The following is a 20396-nucleotide window of genomic DNA, read 5'->3' on the forward strand; positions in this document are numbered from 1 at the left end:
GGGGTGGTGACTGTAGATTGTACTGTAAATGCTCTTACTGTCTAAGCCCAACCAGGCCTTTGGCCCTACAAGCCAAAGGATATGGATTCAGACAAACACTGTCCACTTTAAAGTCAGGGTCTTAGTCAATTTGGTACCTGGTAAAACCAAGGTCAACTATAATGATACAAGTTGAACTCTAATGTTTGATGGATGTTCTAACTAGATATATGGAGAGAAGTGACTGGATTGAAGTCTAAATTGTTATACTGTGTGTGTTGGGATGTATTCATTGAATGTTTAACGGTCATAAAGTTTGAATCCTGTTGGACTATATTGGATATAAAAATTCCTTGTTTACCACGTCACAAACTATTTCTGCATTGTCATAGGCCTTGAATGTATGGGCGTGCATTCTGTGTTTATGTAAATACTTCCACTTGTTTGTTTCCTTTCTTCTTCTGAAATCTGTCTGTTTTCATTTTCACTCCCCTTAAGGCTCAGTAGGACAGTCCTTATTCAAGGCTTTCTTCAGCACTCATGTATGAGTTTTTAAAAATGTTCCCCTACCGGTCTGTATCCTGGGGCGCGTTCAACAGGACACAACGTTTTGGAAAGTTCAGATAGTAATATGTAGAACAAACATTCCTCTCTGACATCAAATTAGATGGAATCACAACCTTTTTTAACCTTTATTTAACTTGGCAAGTCAGTTAAGAACAAATTCTTATTTGTGTAGGCCAAGGAATAATGTTGACTCTATTCATGGAACGTTTGGCTACTGAACGTGGCCCAGTTTTATGTCTGTGTGGTTTGGCTCAAGTATCTTGTTATGACTGCTCTGTGGACACAATATTGTGCTTCAGAGTACTGGCAAATTATGACATTTTATGAACAACACTTACCTGCGCTTTTACCAATGTCCCTGTTTGTCTTCAGTAAATAATTATTTCTCTAACCTCAGTTATTTTCTATTCTTTGAATGACATATTTCACCCATATTCTATCTGATGTTGCACCGATAGCAGGAAACCATTCAGATACCATGGTTCTCTTCATTGCTGCAGAAATGAGAAATGTAACTTAAACATTAATTTGATTCTATTAATAAACTGTGGGTTATAACTATAAATGTTCAGAAATGTAACACTCATTGCACAGCCTCATTCCAAACCAAACAGGGCTTCACATGTGGTTCAATAGATGGTCACATCCCACTCAGGTTTTACTTTACAAAATGAATGTTCGGGACTTGTTTCTTCTCCCTCTTTTTTAGCAGCTTTCATATTGGATAAGCTGTGGGAAGACGAATACATTTGTACTAAATGTCTTACCTCAGAGAATCAAAAATATGATTTTATCTGTAGGGTGTCTTATCATTTTCTATTTGTTTTATGTGTTTGAATGTCTGTTTTGATTAATGAGTAGCCTTGGCTATAATACAGAAACAGAATGACTCTTGTTGCTAGGCCTTCATCTATTTTAATGGACACCATGTGATACACTGGGGATGTAACCATAACTCGAGCCTGCACAGTGTTACTTGTTGCTTGGTAGCTTAGAACTTGGTCCGGAAATGAAGCATGGCTATTAAAAGAGAAGGAACAGAAATAACGGGAGGGGGAAAGAGGGAAAATGGAGAGGAAAAAGTTAACCCCTTTATTTGCATATTAGGATGCCTTAACATTCTGGTGATCCATTTATCATGCTCTCTTGTTCTGAGAGAAAATACATTTGAGAAAAGTTCTCTCTAGAGTTCTCACTTTATTTTCTGCAATAATCATGATCAACATTATTAATATAACAAGTCAATAAATATCAACATACTGTTCCTCCAGATGATCAGGGCAGTAGCACGTTGTAGGTCTACCATCCATAATTGCATGAGTGAGAGACTTGTTAGGAGGATAATTTCCATAATGAAACAGACCTATGGGGTTAACTAACAGGTAACCAGTATTCTTCCAGTTCTCTCATGTCTCCACCTGGTGATGAAGTGACTGTATTACAGCCTGCCAGCCAGGAGATCTTCCACAGTAACAGGATCAAATCTAATCAAATGTATTTCTATAGCCCTTCGTACATCAGCTGATATCTCAAAGTGCTGCACAGAAACACAGCCTAAAACCCCAAACAGCAAGCAATGCAGGTGTAGAAGCACGGTGGCTAGGAAAAACTCCCTAGAAAGGTCAAAACCTAGGAAGAAACCTAGAGAGGAACCAGGCTATGTGGGGTGGCCAGTCCTCCTATGGCTGTGCCGGGTGGAGATTATAACAGAACATGGCCAAGATGTTCAAATGTTCATAAATGACCAGCATGGTCCAATAACAATAAGGCAGGACAGTTGAAACTGGAGCAGCAGCACGGCCAGGTGGACTGGGGACAGCAAGGAGTCATCATGTCAGGTAGTCCTGAGGCATGGTCCTAGGGCTCAGGTCCTCTGAGAGAGAGAAAGAAAGAGGGAAAGAGAGAATGAGAGAGAGCACACTTAGAACTTCCACTAGTGCTAAATACGGCTGCTAGAATCCTGACTAGAACCAATTCACACAGGACACTGCTAGGACAGGAGAAGTACTCAGATATGACAAACTGGCCCTCCTAGCCCCCTGACACATAAACTTTACTGACTGCATATGCTGGCCCAGGAGTGGGAAGGTAAATACTGGAGGCTGACTGGGATTCTCTGCCTCTAACCCTGTTAGGGGCTGAGGGGTCAGGAGACACTGTGGCTCCATCCGAGGACCCTCCCAAAGTGGGTGGGGTTATATCGGACAGGGCCCCTCCTGTCTCAGCCTCCAACAGGAAGGATATAACCCCACCCACTTTGCCAAAGCACATGTCCCCCCTGACATGAGGACCCACTAGCTCCTGCTCCAGGGAGCCCTATCCCCAGGACTTGACATGAAGGCTCCTTGCTGTCCCCAACCACCAGTTTCAACTCTGCCTTACCATCTGGTCATTTATGAACATTTGAACATCTTGGTCATGTTCTGCTGACAGCCAGAAGAGGACTACCCCACATAGCCCACAAAGTTTTTCCTATCTCACCTGCATTGTTTGCTGTTTGGGGTTTTAGGCTGGGTTTCTGTACAGCACTTTGAGATATCAGCTGATGTACGAAGGGCTATATAAATAAATTTGATTTGATTTGATTTGATTTGAGAAGTACCCAGATATGACAAACTGGCCCTAGCCCCCCGACACATAAACTACTGCAGCATAAATACTGGAGGCTGAGACAGGAGGGGTCAGGAGACACTCATCCGTGACAGGGCCAAACAGGAAGGATATAACCCCAACTTTGCCAAAGCACAGCCCCCACACCACTCTTCAACCACCAACTCACCATCCTGGACAAGGCTGAGTATAGCCCACAAAGATCTCCGCCACCCAACCCAAGGGGGGCGCCAACCCAGGATGATCACATCAGTGACTCAACCCACTCAGGTGACGCACCCCTCCCAGGGACGGTATGAGAGAGCCCCAGTAAGCCAGTGACTCAGCCCCTGTAATAGGGTTAGAGGCAGAGAATCCCAGTGGAAAGAGGGGAACCGGCCAGGCAAAGACAGCAAGGGCGGTTCGTTGCTCCAGAGCCTTTCCTTTCACCTTCCCACTCCTGGGCCAGACTACACTCAATCATATGACCCACTGAAGAGATGAGTCTTCAGTAAAGACTTAAAGGTTGAGACCGAGTTTGCATCTCTGACATGGGTAGGGAAACCGTTCCATAAAAATTGAGCTCTATAGGAGAAAGCCCTGCCTCCAGCGGTTTGCTTAAAATTTCTAGGGACAATTAGGAGGCCTGCGTCTTGTGACCGTAGCGTACGTGTAGGTATGTAGGGCAGGACCAAATCAGAGAGATAGGTCGGAGCAAGCCCATGTAATGCTTTGTAGGTTAGCAGTAAAACCTTGAAATCAGCCCTTGCTTTGACAGGAAGCCAATGTAGGGAGGCTAGCACTGGAGTAATATGACACATTTTTTTCTAGCAGCCGTATTTAGCACTAACTGAAGACTATTTAGTGCTTTATCCGGGTAGCCGGAAAGTAGAGCATTGCAGTTGTTTGACCTAGAAGTCACAAAAGCATGGATTAATTTTTCGGCATCATTTTTGGACAGAAAGTTTCTGATTTTTGCAATGTTACGTAGATGGAAAAAAGCTGTCCTTGAAATGGTCTTGATATGTTCTTCAAAAGAGAGATCAGGGTCCAGAGTAACGCCGAGGTCCTTCACAGTTTTATTTGAGACGACTGTACAACCATTAAAATTAATTGTCAGATTCAACAGAAGATCTCTTTGTTTCTTGGGACCTAGAACAAGCATCTCTGTTTTGTCAGAGTTTAAAAGTAGAACGTTTGCAGCCATCCACTTCCTTATGTCTGAAACACATGCTTCTAGCGAGGGCAATTTTGGGGCTTCACCATGTTTCATTGAATTGTACAGCTGTGTGTCATCTGCATAGCACTGAAAGTTAACATTGTGTTTTCGAATGACATCCCCAAGAGGTAAAATATATAGTGAAAACAATAGTGATCCTAAAACGGAACCTTGAGGAACACCGAAATTTACAGTTGATTTGTCAGAGGACAAACCATTCACAGAGACAAACTGATATCTTTCCGATAGATAAGATCTAAACCAGGCCAGAACTTGTAGACCAATTTGGGTTTCCAATCTCTCCAAAAGAATGTGGTGATCGATGGTATCAAAAGCAGCACTAAGGTCTAGGAGCACGAGGACAGGTGCAGAGCCTCGGTCTGATGCCATTAAAAGGTCATTGACCACCTTCACAAGTGCAGTCTCAGTGCTATGATGGGGTCTAAAACCAGACTGAAGCATTTTGTATACATTGTTTGTCTTCAGGTAGGCAGTGAGTTTCTGCGCAACAGCCTTTTCTAAAATTTTTGAGAGGAATGGAAGATTCGATATAGGCCGATAGTTTTTTATATTTTCTGGGTCAAGGTTTGGCTTTTTCAAGAGAGGCTTTATTACTGACACTTTTAGTGATCACACAATGAGTGTTTAGTCATGGGACATCCTATTATTGACTGCTGACCAACATACCTGGCACATGTTAACATATGTGTCATAACAATAGCATTGCAGCCCAATGATACTCTGGGCAGTCTAAAACCCTTTACCATGACAATGAATACATCCACTGTGTGAATCGGGTTCGTAATCTTATTTTTAACGGAGATCCACTTCAATGAATGGCCTAGATACAGTCATTCACAGATTCCCAAGAACAGATTTCAGATTCTAGAATCCAATCTGCCTTCAAGAACCATCCTTGATTGACTGTTGGTTGTTGTACAGGTACTGACATGACTTTTAATGTTTAGTCTGTCATCAAAAGCCCCATCTAAATATTACTTCTATCTGAACTGACCCATTCTCATTTTAATGAGCTGATGGTAGTTCCTCTTCACATTCTGATTATAGTCAAGGTCATAAATGGATATATTTACATCTCTGTCTCTCATGTCTTTATTGGAATAACCCCACAGGAAAAATACATCAAATGACACCAAAACAAAAACTTTTTGGATCATACTAGAATTTATACACTCCACCACACACACAGCCTATTTAATAAAGTAAGAAAAATAATGGAAACAAAATAAAATTCATAGAATTGTACAATATACAGAATTTACAAATCCAAATCCAAACGCTGCCAGTGTTCTACCAGGTGTTGAAATAAGTTAAACCTGTTTTAACGGGACTATTTCAAATAAAGATTGACCTTTATACTGTATGTCCACAGCATGGCAATATTAAAGTGTTGATAGCAACCATGGTAAATAAAATATAAAGTAAATCATGTGTTATTGAGGTAGTGAGTGCTCGACTGGAAGGTCAATTATCACACTAGATTTTTGTATGTTGTTTAAGTATGTCTCAGAAAACAAATGTTGTGCAAATAGTTAGTTGACAAAGAATCTGCATCAGTGTGTTTCTGGATCAGGGAGCTATACAGGAAGTGTATTTGCTCCACTACACCTGCAAATCTAATTAGATGGAATCACAACCTGTGAGATTAGTGTTCAGTCATGGTTTGGGACTCAATACCCAAGGTCTTGGTCTGGGTCTGGGGTCAGAGTCTAGTCTTGGTCTCAAGAGTCTTTATATACACATGGTCTTGGTCTATCTTTAGTTGTAACTCTATCCCTCTCTTTCTGTTTACTATATCTCTACATCACTCCCATCCAGTGCCCCATCACCAGTGACATTAGTGACCCAATGATGACGATGATGCTGTTATAGATGGGCCCGCTGGATGCTCCATAGTAGTACTCCATATCCCCAGAGCCCTCTGGTCCCTCATAGCCACCAGGCCTGGGGCCATACCCTCCACCTCTCGGGTAGCCCCCATAGCCTCCTCCATAGCCTCCATAACCCCCCCCATAACCACCTCCATACCCCCCATATCCTCCTCCATAGCCAGGACGACTCAGGGCACTGCCCAGCATTGCTCCCCCCACGGCACCAGCAGCAGCAGCCCCTGCCATCTTCCCCACACTGGAGCCTCCACTCTGGGCAGGCATTGGTCGGTATACCGGTCCGCTCGAGGATGGCATTGGTCGGTATCCCGTGCCTCCACCTTGACGAGGGTAACCGCTACCTCCACGTCTACTACCTCCCCACCCCCACCGCCACTACGTCCGAAGCTGCCACCACGACGAGCCTCTAAGGTGGGGCATAGGGTTGCTAGGAGAAATAGGCAGGTTGCCACGGTGAGGAGAAGTCTCTGTTGGCCAACCATCATAGTTCCCTGTGAAGACAAGAACATGAAGAGTTTGTGATGAATAAATCCCACATTTCTACACTAGTGCTGGGTCACTACCAAGACGAGATCAAGACATGAACATAAGCATTATCTGTGATTCGTGTGAGACCCCCCCAGTGACATAATGCCTGCATGCATCAGCTTGTCTGGAAAATCTGTCCAGTGAATAGTATGGTGGAACACAATGTACACACACACAGGTTTTAATATGGTAGAACACAACGCACACACACACTAACGTTCTCGTCACTGCAGGCTTTGCAAATTGCTTAGTAAGGGTTATTTTTATGCTAGAGACAAATTAACAGCGAGCTGGCCCTGCTAATCCAGCTTTGTCAGAGAATTGTTACACAAGAGCCGTGAGAAGTCAACACCATAGCATCGATAGGATCTAACAAGTCAATTGAAGATTTCTGGCTTCAGTGCATTGAGAAGCCAGGATATAAACTCAGGTTGGTATGAACTCTGGTTCTAGTCTGTCAGAGGAAGATCTATGAAAAACAACAAGTGGAATGAAGGGAGACTTTTTCCAGTCAACATTGTCTCTAAAACCTTTATCAGTGCGAGTTGACAAGAATCCTTGTCAATCCCCTTGTGTTTGTGTTTCAAAACCCAGGAGATATATTTTCTACTAGGTCAGGGATGACCACTAGACCAATGCCATAACAGATTCACTTCATAAGGACCATGTCATCATCTCAATAATCATCACACGGTTTTACTTTATGTCCATAATCTGTCTCTCTACTTTCTCCCTCTAATCTCTCTTCTGTCTCTGTCACTCTTACTCAGACCTCTTTACCACCGTAATCAATGTCCTCCCTAAGATTGTCTGTCTGTCCTCCTCTCTCCCCATCATCATCACGCAGCATTACAGTGTAATCTGTGTCCTTGGATCAGAGGCTATACATATCAATAGTCTTTTGGCTTTAGAATAATCCCACACAGTAGCTTTCCAGTTTCCAAGATGACCTACTGTGTTACGTAGAGAGTTCTAGAACGTCCCTCCTGGTTAATTCAGAACACAGAGCTCTAGAACTATCCTCCTGGTCCATTCAGAACTTTTGGTAACGGTGTAGGCATGCTGTAAATGTCTATGTAAAACTTATCCAACGGACATTTGACCCCTATAGAATGAGTTACACATGTGCAATACAACTGGGTCAAATGGCAATTAACACTAATGACACACTTGATGCACCTGCATTAAATAATGACATGCATCTTGGTATTTGTATTTTCAAATGCCAGATAACAGTTACAGTATGCTACATCATCAACAACAGATTGAAATATCTTCAGAAATGATAGGATGATGACAGTAATGGGAAAAAAAAGCGGTAGTGAGGGTTGAAACTCTTACCTGTAGAAGTTGGCGAAGAGCTGAAGAAAATCACAGACAGGTCAGAGGATGTCCGTTGCTAGTCCTGTTGTCCTCTTGGCTCAATCCTGTGTGTGTGATGGTAGGTGACTGTCGGGTCTCTTTAACCTCCAGACGATTTCAGCCATGTAGAGGGGTTCTATCTCTTCTCATTGGCTGAGCAGGATAAACAATGATGCTCCTCCCTGCTAACACTGTAGTGTTCCGATAAGCCCCTGCCCCACCAACACTGTACAGACAGAAATACCTGCACACTTCGATAACCTGTGTGTGTGTGTGTGTTCAGCTTGCAGTTAATGTGAACCTCAAAGTCCACCAAAACAACCAACAGAAATACTCCAGAGTTATGTCATACAGATTTAAATGACATTATATGATGTTCAATGTAAGATACAGTATATAAAATGGCATCAGATCATATCTTTACATATTATCATTGATTCAACAAGTATTATACAAGAAGGATGACATGGTTTCCACCCACTGACCCAGAAAAGGATAGACCAAATCGGCTTCAAGATAACTCTTTATTAAATAATAACAATTATTGTAAAAATACGAAATTTCCAAATAGTGGCATGTCTTTGACTTTGAAGAGGGTGTCCTCAAAAAAAGTAACGCTCAGTCAGAATGCAACATTACAACAGCTAAAATATCATGAAATAAACGTGTCAGTCTTGAAAGAGCAATAGAAATTGAAATGACAAACATATATGCATGCACGCACACAAGCGCTCACAAACAATATACAGCAACCTTTTAAAAGCTGAGGGAAGATTTCCACTACCGGTCAAAAGTTTTAGAACACCTACTCATTCAAGGTTTTTTATTTATTTAGACTATTTTCTATATTGTATAATAATAGTGAAGACATCAAAACTATGAAATACACATGGAATCATGTAGTAACCAAAAGTGTTGAATCAAAAAACATGTTATATTCAAGATTCTTCAAATAGCCACCCTTTGCCTTGATGACAGCTTTACACACTGTTGGCATTCTCTCAACCAGCTTCATGAGGTAGTCACCTGGAATGCATTTCAATTAACAGGTGTGCCTTCTTAAAGTTATTTTGGGGAATTTCTGATTGGCTCAAAACTTAATGCGTTTGAGCCAATCAGTTGTGTTGCGACAAGGTAGGGGGGTATACAGAAGAGAGCCCTATTTGGTAAAATACCAAATCCATATTATGGCAAGAACAGCTCAAATAAGCAAAGAGAAATGACAGTTCATCATTACTTTAAGACATGAAGGTCAGTCAAACCTGAACATTTCAAGAATTTTGAAAGTTTCTTCAAGTGCAGTCGCAAAAACCATCAAGCGCTATGATGAAACTGGCACTCATGAGGATCGCCATAGGAATGGAAGACTCAGAGATACCTCTGTAGCAGAGGATAAGTTCATTAGTTACCAGCCTCAGAAATTACAGCCCAAATAAATGCCTCACAGAGTTCAAGTAACAGACACATCTCAACATCAACTGTTCAGAGGGGACTGTGTGAATCAGGTCTTCATGGTCGAATTGCTGCAAAGAAACCACTACTAAAAGGACAACAATAATAATAAGAGACTTGCTTGAGCCAAGAAACACGAGCAACGGACATTAGACCAGTGGAAATTTGTCGGTCTGGTGTCTAAATGGGAGATTTTTGGTTTCAACCGCCATGTCTTGTGAGATGCGGTGTGGGTGAACGCATGATCTCGCACGTGTATTTCCCACAGTAAAGCATGGAGGAGGAGGTGTTATTGTGTGGGGTGCTTTGATGGTGACACTGATTTATTTAGAATTCAAGGCACATTTAATCAGTATGGCTACAATAGCATTTTAGAGTGATATGCCATCCCATCTGGTTTGGGCTTAGTGGAGTATAATTTGTTTTTCAACAGAACAATGACCCAACACACCTCCAGACTGTGTAAGGGCTATTTTACCAAGAAGGAGAGTGATGGAGTGCTGCATCAGATGACCTGGCCTCCACAACCCCTGACCTCAACCAAATTGAGATGGTTTAAGATGAGTTGGAACGCAGAGTGAAAGAAAAGCAGTCAACAAGTGCTCAGCATATGTGGGAACTCCTTCAAGACTGTTGGAAAAGCATTCCAGGTGAAGCTGGTTGAGATAATGCCAAGAGTGTGCAAAGCTGTCATCAAGGCAAGGGTGGCTATTTGAAGAATCTCAAATCTAAAATATATTTTGATTTGTTTAACACTTTTTTGGTTACTACATGATTCCAATTCTTTACTACAGGATTCCATGTGTTATTTCATAGTATTGATGTGTTAAATATTATTCTACAATGTAGAAAATAGTAAAAAACATTTTTTTTTAAAACCCTTGAATGAGTAGGTGTTCTAAAACGTTTGACCAGTAGTGTAGGTGTAACAGAATTGATGTACCACATCTCAAAGTCCTGTATGTAGTCATAAACACACACATATCAATATCTACAAGGCAACTAAGTACTGCTTTAGATATGCGTGCACACACACACACAACATTCCCTCGTTTGAGCTATTGTAGTTGATCCATCATCTACGTAAGTCACAATCTTAAGGAACTCTGGTCCTCTCTCTGTTTTGTGCTTCAGTCTCCAGGTGTTTGTAGACACACAGGTCATATCACACCATGGGATTTTAACCCTGGCAAGCGAGGCTAACATTCTTAACGGAGTTGCCAAATTAAATAAAGGTGAAAAAAACAGTTCTGACTGACAGCGCCATTGCGTTTTGGTACACCAGAAGTACATTCATTTCCAATGGAACACAGCGTTTGCCTTGCAGCATTGTGTTGCAGAGGCAGTTTCTGTGTTCTGTGTGGTGCAGATGTTGGATAAATCAAACGTATGCATCAAATTGTATGAGTAGACTTGACAGAAATAGTAGCAAAAGGTGAATGAACGTTTGTTGCACACATCTCACACATCGGATTACATAATGAAAAAAGTTTGACTGCAGAATTTCTTACGCAGCATTGATGCAATGACGCTGTCGGTCTGACCGAGGCATAACACAGGTAACAGAAATGTTAGGAGGTTTAAGATTAACTGTGGACAATCATGAAGTTACATTACAGTTACAGACTCACTAGAGCTGATCATAAAGAGAGTCCTGCAACACACTGGGGACAGGCACATTTCAACATCACATACTGTCACAGGACAGGAGTCATTCAACTCCCTCACTGACTGGCTGAGAAACTCATCTAGCGTGTGATGTCACTGAGTCTGAGGTATGTTCTGGTTTTGAGAGAGATGTAAAAGGTGAGACAAGTTTAGTTATCTGCAGGTGGCAAAATTGTTGAAAGGAAAATTAGAGGGAAAGAGAGCGAGAGATTGAGTGCTGTCTAGCTCAAAAGAACTAAGAAAGCTAGTTTTGTGCTTTAAATTCTTGTGCATCCGAGTGGTATGATAGAACATGGGGCAGGCTCAATGCTCCATACATGCCCCCATATGAAAAGTGCCAGCCTTTACCTTCCCCACAAACCATTATTATTGCTGACATGGTACAGTTATGCAGATAACACTACCGAGGGGCAGGTATGTTAGAAAGGGATTGGGACGGAAAAGAGGATACCCACTGGACAAAAACCGATTGAATCAATGTTGTTTCCACGTCATTTCAACCCCTCAAATCAACTTGATGAGGTTGAATTACAGTGGAAAACCAACTGGATTTGCAAAAAGTAATCAATGTAAGGGCATTTAGTATTTTTTTCAACCACCTATCATTTTTTGTTGTTGTTAATTTTAAGTTGAATTCACGTTAGTTGACAACTCAATCAGAAGTAAATCAAAACTAGAAGCTGAACAGACTTCTGTGCCCAGTGGGCATGTACTGTCTGTAAGTGGTATGGACAGAAACAGCAGGAATCAGGAAAGAGGGTGGCATGCTTCACAATGTGTACACTGTCCCTACGGAGGTCTTGTGTACACTGTCCCTACAGAGGTCTTGTGTACACTGTCCCTACGGAGGTCTTGTGTACACTGTCCCTACGGAGGTCTTGTGTACACTGTCCCTACGGAGGTCTTGTGTACACCGTCCCTACGGAGGTCTTGTGTACACCGTCCCTACGGAGGTCTTGTGTACACCGTCCCTACGGAGGTCTTGTGTACACCGTCCCTACGGAGGTCTTGTGTACACCGTCCCTACGGAGGTCTTGTGTACACTGTCCCTACGGAGGTCTTGTGTACACCGTCCCTACGGAGGTCGTGTACACCGTCCCTACGGAGGTCTTGTGTACACCGTCCCTACGGAGGTCTTGTTTACACCGTCCCTACGGAGGTCTTGTTTACACTGTCCCTACGGAGGTCTTGTTTACACTGTCCCTACGGAGGTCTTGTTTACACTGTCCCTACGGAGTTCTTGTTTACACTGTCCCTACGGAGGTCTTGTTTACACTGTCCCTACGGAGGTCTTGTTTACACTGTCCCTACGGAGGTCTTGTTTACACTGTCCCTACGGAGGTCTTGTTTACACTGTCCCTACGGAGGTCTTGTTTACACTGTCCCTACGGAGGTCTTGAAAGATAATAAGGCGAGGTTGAAATGGGTGCTTCTCCTCTGGATGGTTCTTGATCACTCCTGTTTTGTGCTTGGGACGGAGTCAGGGGTGAGGAGGGGTAGCTGAACAGGTCTGCGAGATCTTGGGAAGGTTTTGTGAAGATGTGGTTGTCCCTCCCTAAACCAGGTCACATACAGGTGGTCCCCTCAGGAAGACAATGCAACTGCTTCTCTATGATACACCGCAGATATGCATACCTATACACACAGAGAGAGAGAGAGACAGAGAGAGATATAGATAGAGAGTGAGAGAGCGAGAATGAGACATTAACACATAGTACATTGGGGAGACACCATAGACACAGCTATTGGGAGAAGTAGATGTTGCCACTGCAGAGTCTTTGCCAATACTGCACCTGCTCCTGAGTTTCTGCACCTCCCGGTCCTCTTCCTCCATCAGCTTGGTGATGAAACTCTGCAGCACTGGCATCTCAAACTTAATATACTGTGCCACCTGGTGGGGAGGAGGGAGAAATTCAGTTACAAACACAGACCTGACCTGGACCCAGACCCTCAACTATTATGAAATCACAATAATGTAGTAGTAATAATAACAACAACATAAAGGAGGTCATAAATAGTCATAACAGCTTATGTCAGTTTTTGGCCATTGACTACACTGTCAAGCCATTGTTGAGGACAGCTAATTGGCTTGGCTGGCAGCCCCCCAAGCAGCTTCACTTAAGTAAATGATGGTTTTGCTAGTCTAGTGCATAAATAGACCACTGCAAGTTCTATTGAACTGAGCCCTTTTGTAATTGAAAAGGGGATGAACAGAACATTCAATTCAGAGGATGTGATTTAGTTTAGGGGCACTAAGAAGTAGTGAATGATTTATCAGTTGTATAGTGGGTGGGGAGTAATTTGGCAGTTACACATCAGCAGTCTTACGTCATAGGTGACTTCCTCTCCCAGGTCCTGCTCCATCAAGAAGATTCTGCTGACCTGTTCACATGGACCCTGAAGCACACGCAACACCAGGGGGTAGTCACTGCGCTTCAGCTTCACACGCTCTGAAAGAAAAAACATTGTCAGACCCTTACTGCATTACAACAGGTTATGTTAGAAGATTGCCATGTTTTTCCACAGAGCTGCAGCACTCTTGCGCGCGCGCGCACACACACACACACACACACACACACACACACACACACACACACACACACACACACACACACACACACACACACACACACACACACACACACACACACACACACACACACACACACACACACACAGTGAAACAGAGAAAGTGCTTCAGCTTTAAACTCTGTGACAGACACGCAACCACACAACAACACACAAACTCACTCACCCCCGCTGGTGTGTACAAGATACAGCGCAAAGTCATCTGGGCTGTTCTCAATCTTAAACTTGTTAAGTAGCACTCGCAGCACCTGAGGCGTGGTCATACAACTGTTGATCCGCACGTTAGTCACTGAACCATATGCTGGAGTAAAGACTGCAGTCTGAAGGGGCGATGGAGGCCGCACAATTATGAGAGGGTGAGAGGATTGAGTGAGAGAGAGAGACAGGATTAGTTTATTTGTGGTAGTATGTTGTCATTGTTTAGCTGCAGTATTATAGTGTGTGTGTGTGTGTGTGTGTGTGTGTGTGTGTGTGTGTGTGTGTGTGTGTGTGTGTGTGTGTGTGTGTGTGTTGTGTGTGTGTGTTGTCATGACATTGGCCTGTGGGTAAGGATTTATGACCCCCCCATAAATACCTTTCTCCCTTCCCTCTCTCTCTGACTCTACTGAAGGACTCTTGAATAGCCTTTGTTAATCAGAGAGTCTGGGAACATCAAACAAGTGGAGGGAAAGGAACCATATTCCGGTAATAGAACCAGTTGAAAATATGCGATGGTACTTAATGAATATGATGTCAGTTCGGTTGTTATCTGAGACATTATGACTGATGACAGGACGACATAAACTGTATCTGGGAAAGTCTACACATTCTAGTTATCAGATTCACATGGAATTGTTGTGCAATTTAAATACAATACTATTTGTGAAAAGATTTCATGTAATTTTAGCTTCCAAATGAGAGATTTGGGTTTTCATAAAGTTAGAGCTCTGCTCAATCAGTGGCCCGCCCCTGTGAAAAGACATGGGTTATAAACTATGAAACACACCCTTCTCTCCCTCCACTATATAAGCCCTTGACGAAAATGTAACCTCCTGTTCCGAGGATGATAAGACGACGGTCCATACGTTGAAAAGGACTAACATATCAACTACAGAACTAAGCCAACCTCAGCGTGAGCGTTGTGAATGGTATAAATTTGAACTCTTATTCACTAAAGAAGTGAGACATCCTAGCCGTTGAGTTAGCAACAGCAGCTGTAAACATGAGCTAGGAAAGGAAGGACGACGTATTCAGTCTAACACACAACGACAATACTACAAGGACAGGAAGATCTCTGTTGGCCAGCATCTACGACCAACCTACCGAAGCACAGCTCAGAGTAAATTTATTGCATTTTCCTTTTCCAGATGGGCGGTAATTTAGAATGCAAAAGATACTGTATTTACGATAGCAGAGCTTCTCTCTTTGTTCCTCAGTCTTCCCGCTCTTTCACTCAAACCCAACCCCCTTTTCTTTGTGTAACCAGCTGTCATATCTGTTCCGTCCACTAGGGACGTTTTCCTTTATGACATAATTTGCAATCAAGGTATGATTCATTCTGTGTATATGTAATTCTGTGTGATTAGTTAGGTATGTAGTAAATAAATAATAAACCCAATTTTGTATTGCTGATTCAACCAGGGTTAGCCAGGGTTCGTGAAGACAACCAAGAATTCTACGATGTTCAGATGAGACTGAAATAAGGTGACGATTAATGTTGACTGCTATTGATGTAAAATATTACTAGGTCTTTCAGAATTTATTCGGAAGATAACAGCTCTATAAACACTCTTTCGTGGTGCCCCGACTTTCTAGTTAATTACATTTACATGATGAGCTCAATCAGGTAATATTAATTACACAGAAAGGATTTTATAGAATAGCATGTCATATCACTTAATCCGGCATAGCCAAAGACACGACAGTGTGTACCTTGTGATTGTAGAAGTGTCCGTTGATGGAGAAGCGGTGTCGTCGTAACCTTCTCTGGTCACTATGTGACCGGCGCTGGCCCCGTCTTAGAACCCCTGCATCGCTCTTCGTCCTCAGAAGCTGGGCCGAGCTCTCATATTCCTCTGTCCAATCAGAGCACAGATATAGGAGAAAGGGGAGGAGTCAGACAATCAAGCTCCTATGAACGTCACAGAATGTTCTAAAAATGTATTGTTGAACAGACATGGCTATCTGATGTTGGATAAATACTTGGGTTTTCCATAATAACAAGCTGAAGGTTTTCAGACTACTCTTCTATAAGACCCACCTTCTTCCTCATCCTCCTTCACAATGGTGTCCTCTGAATGGCTTTCGTGCTCTGTCACTTCTATGGTGGGCGGGATCTGCTGGGTACCTTCATTGCTACTGACATAAGGCAAACATGAATATTCCAATATTTAATTGGCTGACCTTATTTATGAAACATTATCTTCTCTTCCAAGTTATACTACATCAGTGTGTAAATGACACAGGCAGAGGAACAGTAAAATATGGTTTCTATGTAATCTGATTGCTGAATATAATGTACGTTCAGAGTAAACTAAAAACCCAGAATATAGGTCATAATAAAGAAATAACAGTATGGCCACAGGACAAACATTCACCAAACCAAACTCTGTAAAATGTCAACCACATGCCCACTGCCACAGACACACTATCCTGGTCAGACAAAATTAAATAAATATGCTTGGCCGTTGATGAGTATGACATTTTAGGATAATCATTAGGTTGTAGCAATACTTCATTATCAGTCAAGTTATTATTTTTGCACCCTCCTCCCCCCTTTGCCCTCAGAACAGACCCAATTTGTCAGGGCATGGGCTCTACAAGGTGCCAAAACGTTCCACAGAGATTCTGGCCCATGTTGACTCCAATGCTTCCCACAGTTGTGTCAAGTTGGCTGGATGTCCTTTGGATGGTGGACCATTCTTGATACACATGGGAAACAGTTGAGCATGAAAAACACAGCAGCGTTGCAGTTCTTGACACAAACCGATGCACCTGGCACCTACTACTATACCCTGTTCAAAGGCACTTAAATCACATACACAATCCATGTTTTAATTGTCTCAAAGCATAAAAATCCTTCTTTAACCCGTCCCCCCCTTCATATACACTGAAGTGACTTCAGAAAAGGATTATGGCTTTCACCTGGTCAGTCTATGCCATGGAAAGAGCAGGTGTTCTTAATGTTTTGTATACTCAGTGTATACTTTTCATACATACTGTAAGTAGTACATGTTTCTATATGTTGCCTTCTCTGTCTGTCTTGTTGGTATGGTAATAAGAGCTCACTCCCTACCTCTGATTATCCAGGGCACAGCCGGAGTGCCAGGAGGTAGAGGAGGGAGGAGGCCTGATTCGCTCGTGATCGTCCTGCATCTGCAATCTAATAGGTCGACGCAGGCCCCAGGAGATATTCAACAAACCCTCCACGATCAGCTCCCCTTCCTCCTGTAAAGACAGAGTCACCACGATCAATAGACACACAAAAAAAGACTGACAGTTATTACCCTTTTGAGGCGGGGTGAATTACTGAGTCAGTGATGGGTAAATTGAACAGCAAAGGTTTGAAAGAGACATAAAAATAAACAAAGAGTGGAGGAAAAGAAAAAGCATACATGCAATAAAGAGCTGAAATAGGAGGGGTCTGCTACTACACCAATTATAACAGTGATTAGCAACAATGGAAAGAATCTCGCTCTTACTCTCATTCACACGCATATAAACGATGGCGCCAGAGAGGAGGGCTGCCGTCTTATCGGCTCTTAACCAACCATGCTATTTTGATTGTATTTTCACGTTGTTCGTAACTTGTTTTGTACATAATGTTGCTGCTACCGTCTATTTTGACCGAAAATAGCTTCTGGACATCAGAACTGCGATTGCTCACCTCAAACTGGACGAAGAGCTCTTCTTCAATGAGTGGGATGTGAGGGATATACTACTACAGACAACCGACCAGGCCCAGATCCCCGTGATTCGCTGGAGAAGGAAACTGAGATTTTGTGGAAAAAGATCCGGGTGCCTTGTTAGGATCAGGCGACGAGTGGCTAATCTACCCTTGCCTTCCGACCTGCAAGCTAATGTTCATCGCTGGAAAATAAATGGGACGAGCTAAAAGCACATACTGTATATCCTACCAAAGGGACATTAAAAACTGTAATATCTTATGTTTCACCGAGTCGTGGCTGAACAACGCCATTAAGAACATTCAGCTGGTGGGTTATACACTCCATTTGGAGGACAGAACAGCAGTCTCCGGTAAGAAATGGGGCTGGGGCCTATGCATCTATGTGAACAACAGCTGGTGCACGATATCTAAGGAAGTCTCAAGGTTTTGCTCACCTGAGGTAGAGTATCTCACGATAAGCTGTCTACCTAGAGAGTTTTCATCTGTATTTTTCATCGCTGTCTACATACCACCACAAACCGATGCTGGCACTATCCAGAGGCGGCGCTCCTAGTGGCCAAGGACTTTAATTAATGCAGGGAAATTTAAATCAGTTTTACCTCATTTCTATCAGCATGTTAAATGTGCAGAGGAAAGAAAATTCTAGACCACATTTACTCCACACACAGAGACACGTACAAAGCTGTCCCTCACCCTCCATTTGGCAAATCTGACCATAATTCTATCCTCCTGATTCCTGCTTACAAGCTAAAACTAAAGCAGGAAGCACCAGTGACTCGGCCTATAAAAAAGTGGTCAGATGAAACAGATGCTAAACTACAGGACTGCTTTCCGATGGCATTGAGGAGTACACCACATCAGTACTCCGAGCATGCGCTGACCAACTGGCAAGTACCTTCACTGACATTTTCAACCTCTCCCTGTCTGAGTCTGTAATACCAACATGTTTCAAGCAGACCACCATATTCTCTGTGCCCATGAACACTAAGGTAACCTGCTTAAATGACTACCGACCCGTAGCACTCACATCTGTAGCCATGAAATGCTTTGAAAGGCATGGCTCACATCAACACCATTATCCCAGAAACCCTAGGCCCACTCAAATTTGCATACCGCACCAACAGATCCACAGATGATGCAATCTCTATTGCACTCCACACTGCCCTTTCACACCTAGACAAAAGGAACGCCTACAGTTGAAGTCGGAAGTTTTCATACAGTTAGGTTGGAGTCATCAAAACTTGTTTTTCAATCACTCTACAAATTTCTTGTTAACTAACTATTGTTTTGGCAAGACGGTGAGGACATCTACTTTGTGCATGACGCAATTCATTTTTCCAACAATTGTTTAGAGACAGATTATTTCATTTATAATACACTGTGTCACAATTCTAGTGGGTCAGAACTTCCTGCCATCCAGGACCTCTATACCAGGTGGTGTCAGATCTCTCTGTCAGCCCTAAAAATGGTCAAATACTCCAGCCACCGTGGTCATAGACTGTTCTCTCTGCTACCGCACAACAAGTGGTACCGGAGCGCCAAGTCTAGGTCCAAGAGGCTCCTAAAAAGCTTCTAACCCCAAGCGATAAACTGAACAGCTAATCAGATGGCTACCCCAAGGACGCTGCTGCTACTATTATTATTATTATCTATGTATAGTCACTTTAAAAACTCTACCTACATGTACATATTCCCTCAATTACCTCGACACCGGTGCACCCGCACATTGACATTGATTCTACAGGTATCCCCTGTATATAGCCTTCCTATTGTTATTTACTGTTGCTCTTTAATGATTTGTTATTGTTATCTCTTACTGTAAAATATATATATATATATATATATATATATATATATATATATATATATATTTTTTTTTTTTTTTTTTTTTTTCTTAAAACTGCATTGTTGGTTAAGGGCTTGTAAGTAAGCATTTCACAAGGTCTACACGTGTTGTATTCAGCGCATGTGACAAATACAATTTGGTTTACACCAACACACACACACTACCGATACCTCTCTGTGTCTCAACTGCAGGTTCTGTCCATCATAATAGAGGTTGTAGGTTTTGAGGTGGGACAGGACTGTTGCCCTGAAGACAGAAAGACAACTTTAATGACAACAATCAATTAATTTACACACATTTTATTATTGCATACATCGGTGTGTATGTGTCTGTGTGCATCTGTGGTGTATGTGTGTGCATGCCTTACTTGCTGATGAACTTTTTGTCTCCGATCTGAACCCCGTTCTGAACGTTATCCATTCTCAGTCAGCATGAGAGGAGCTGGAGAGAGAGAGAGAGAGACAGAGAGAGGGCTAGACAGATTTCAGAAATCATATTCAGATGTTTTTATAGGAGGTTGATGAGTACCAGTCTAGGGATGAAGCAGAGAGAGGACATGGGAAAGGAATGGAGAGAATAGGGGGGAGTGGAATTCAACATGAATGTGAATAGATTTTGGAGAACAAGGATGCAATAGAGAGAGAGAGATTGACTGATGAGTCTCATGACACCTCATGATCAACCAGAGGCAGCAATTCAACCGAGCATCACCATGGAGACACACCACATTGCCACAGAGACAGGAGGTGGGTGGGGAGTAAGAGTAGGAATATGATTGAAGGAAGAATAAAACATTCAAAA

At 42.6% G+C, this 20396-nt stretch overlaps 1 protein-coding gene and 1 long non-coding RNA gene across 5 annotated transcripts in view; both read right to left on the bottom strand.

The window, feature by feature from the left end:
* Positions 1-5451: 5451 nt before the first annotated feature.
* Positions 5452-8293, bottom strand: LOC118371602 (uncharacterized). Its single transcript, XR_008079823.1, has 2 exons — positions 8134-8293; positions 5452-6755 (listed from the first exon to the last, which is right to left on the bottom strand). It is a non-coding gene; the product is annotated as an uncharacterized LOC118371602 (long non-coding RNA).
* A 4101-nt stretch (positions 8294-12394) lies between these two features.
* LOC118371623 (ras association domain-containing protein 2-like) overlaps positions 12395-20396 on the bottom strand; it is a 21756-nt gene continuing 13754 nt past the window's right edge. For 3 of the 4 annotated variants that reach the window (XM_035757158.2, XM_052478989.1, XM_052478990.1), the window contains 9 exons: positions 19963-20036; positions 19766-19841; positions 17138-17289; positions 16103-16200; positions 15775-15917; positions 14030-14183; positions 13603-13724; positions 13068-13165; positions 12395-12909 (listed from right to left, as the gene is read on the bottom strand). In XM_035757158.2, the coding sequence (XP_035613051.1) occupies positions 12840-12909; positions 13068-13165; positions 13603-13724; positions 14030-14183; positions 15775-15917; positions 16103-16200; positions 17138-17289; positions 19766-19841; positions 19963-20015 (966 nt within the window). In that variant the 5' untranslated portion in view covers positions 20016-20036 and the 3' untranslated portion in view covers positions 12395-12839. The remainder of the gene's footprint in view (positions 12910-13067; positions 13166-13602; positions 13725-14029; positions 14184-15774; positions 15918-16102; positions 16201-17137; positions 17290-19765; positions 19842-19962; positions 20037-20396) is intronic. The other variant, XM_052478991.1, reaches the window with a different exon arrangement.

This window comes from Oncorhynchus keta, chromosome 25, assembly GCF_023373465.1.
Source record: "Oncorhynchus keta strain PuntledgeMale-10-30-2019 chromosome 25, Oket_V2, whole genome shotgun sequence".
In the NCBI taxonomy this organism is placed as follows: Eukaryota; Metazoa; Chordata; class Actinopteri; order Salmoniformes; family Salmonidae; genus Oncorhynchus; species Oncorhynchus keta.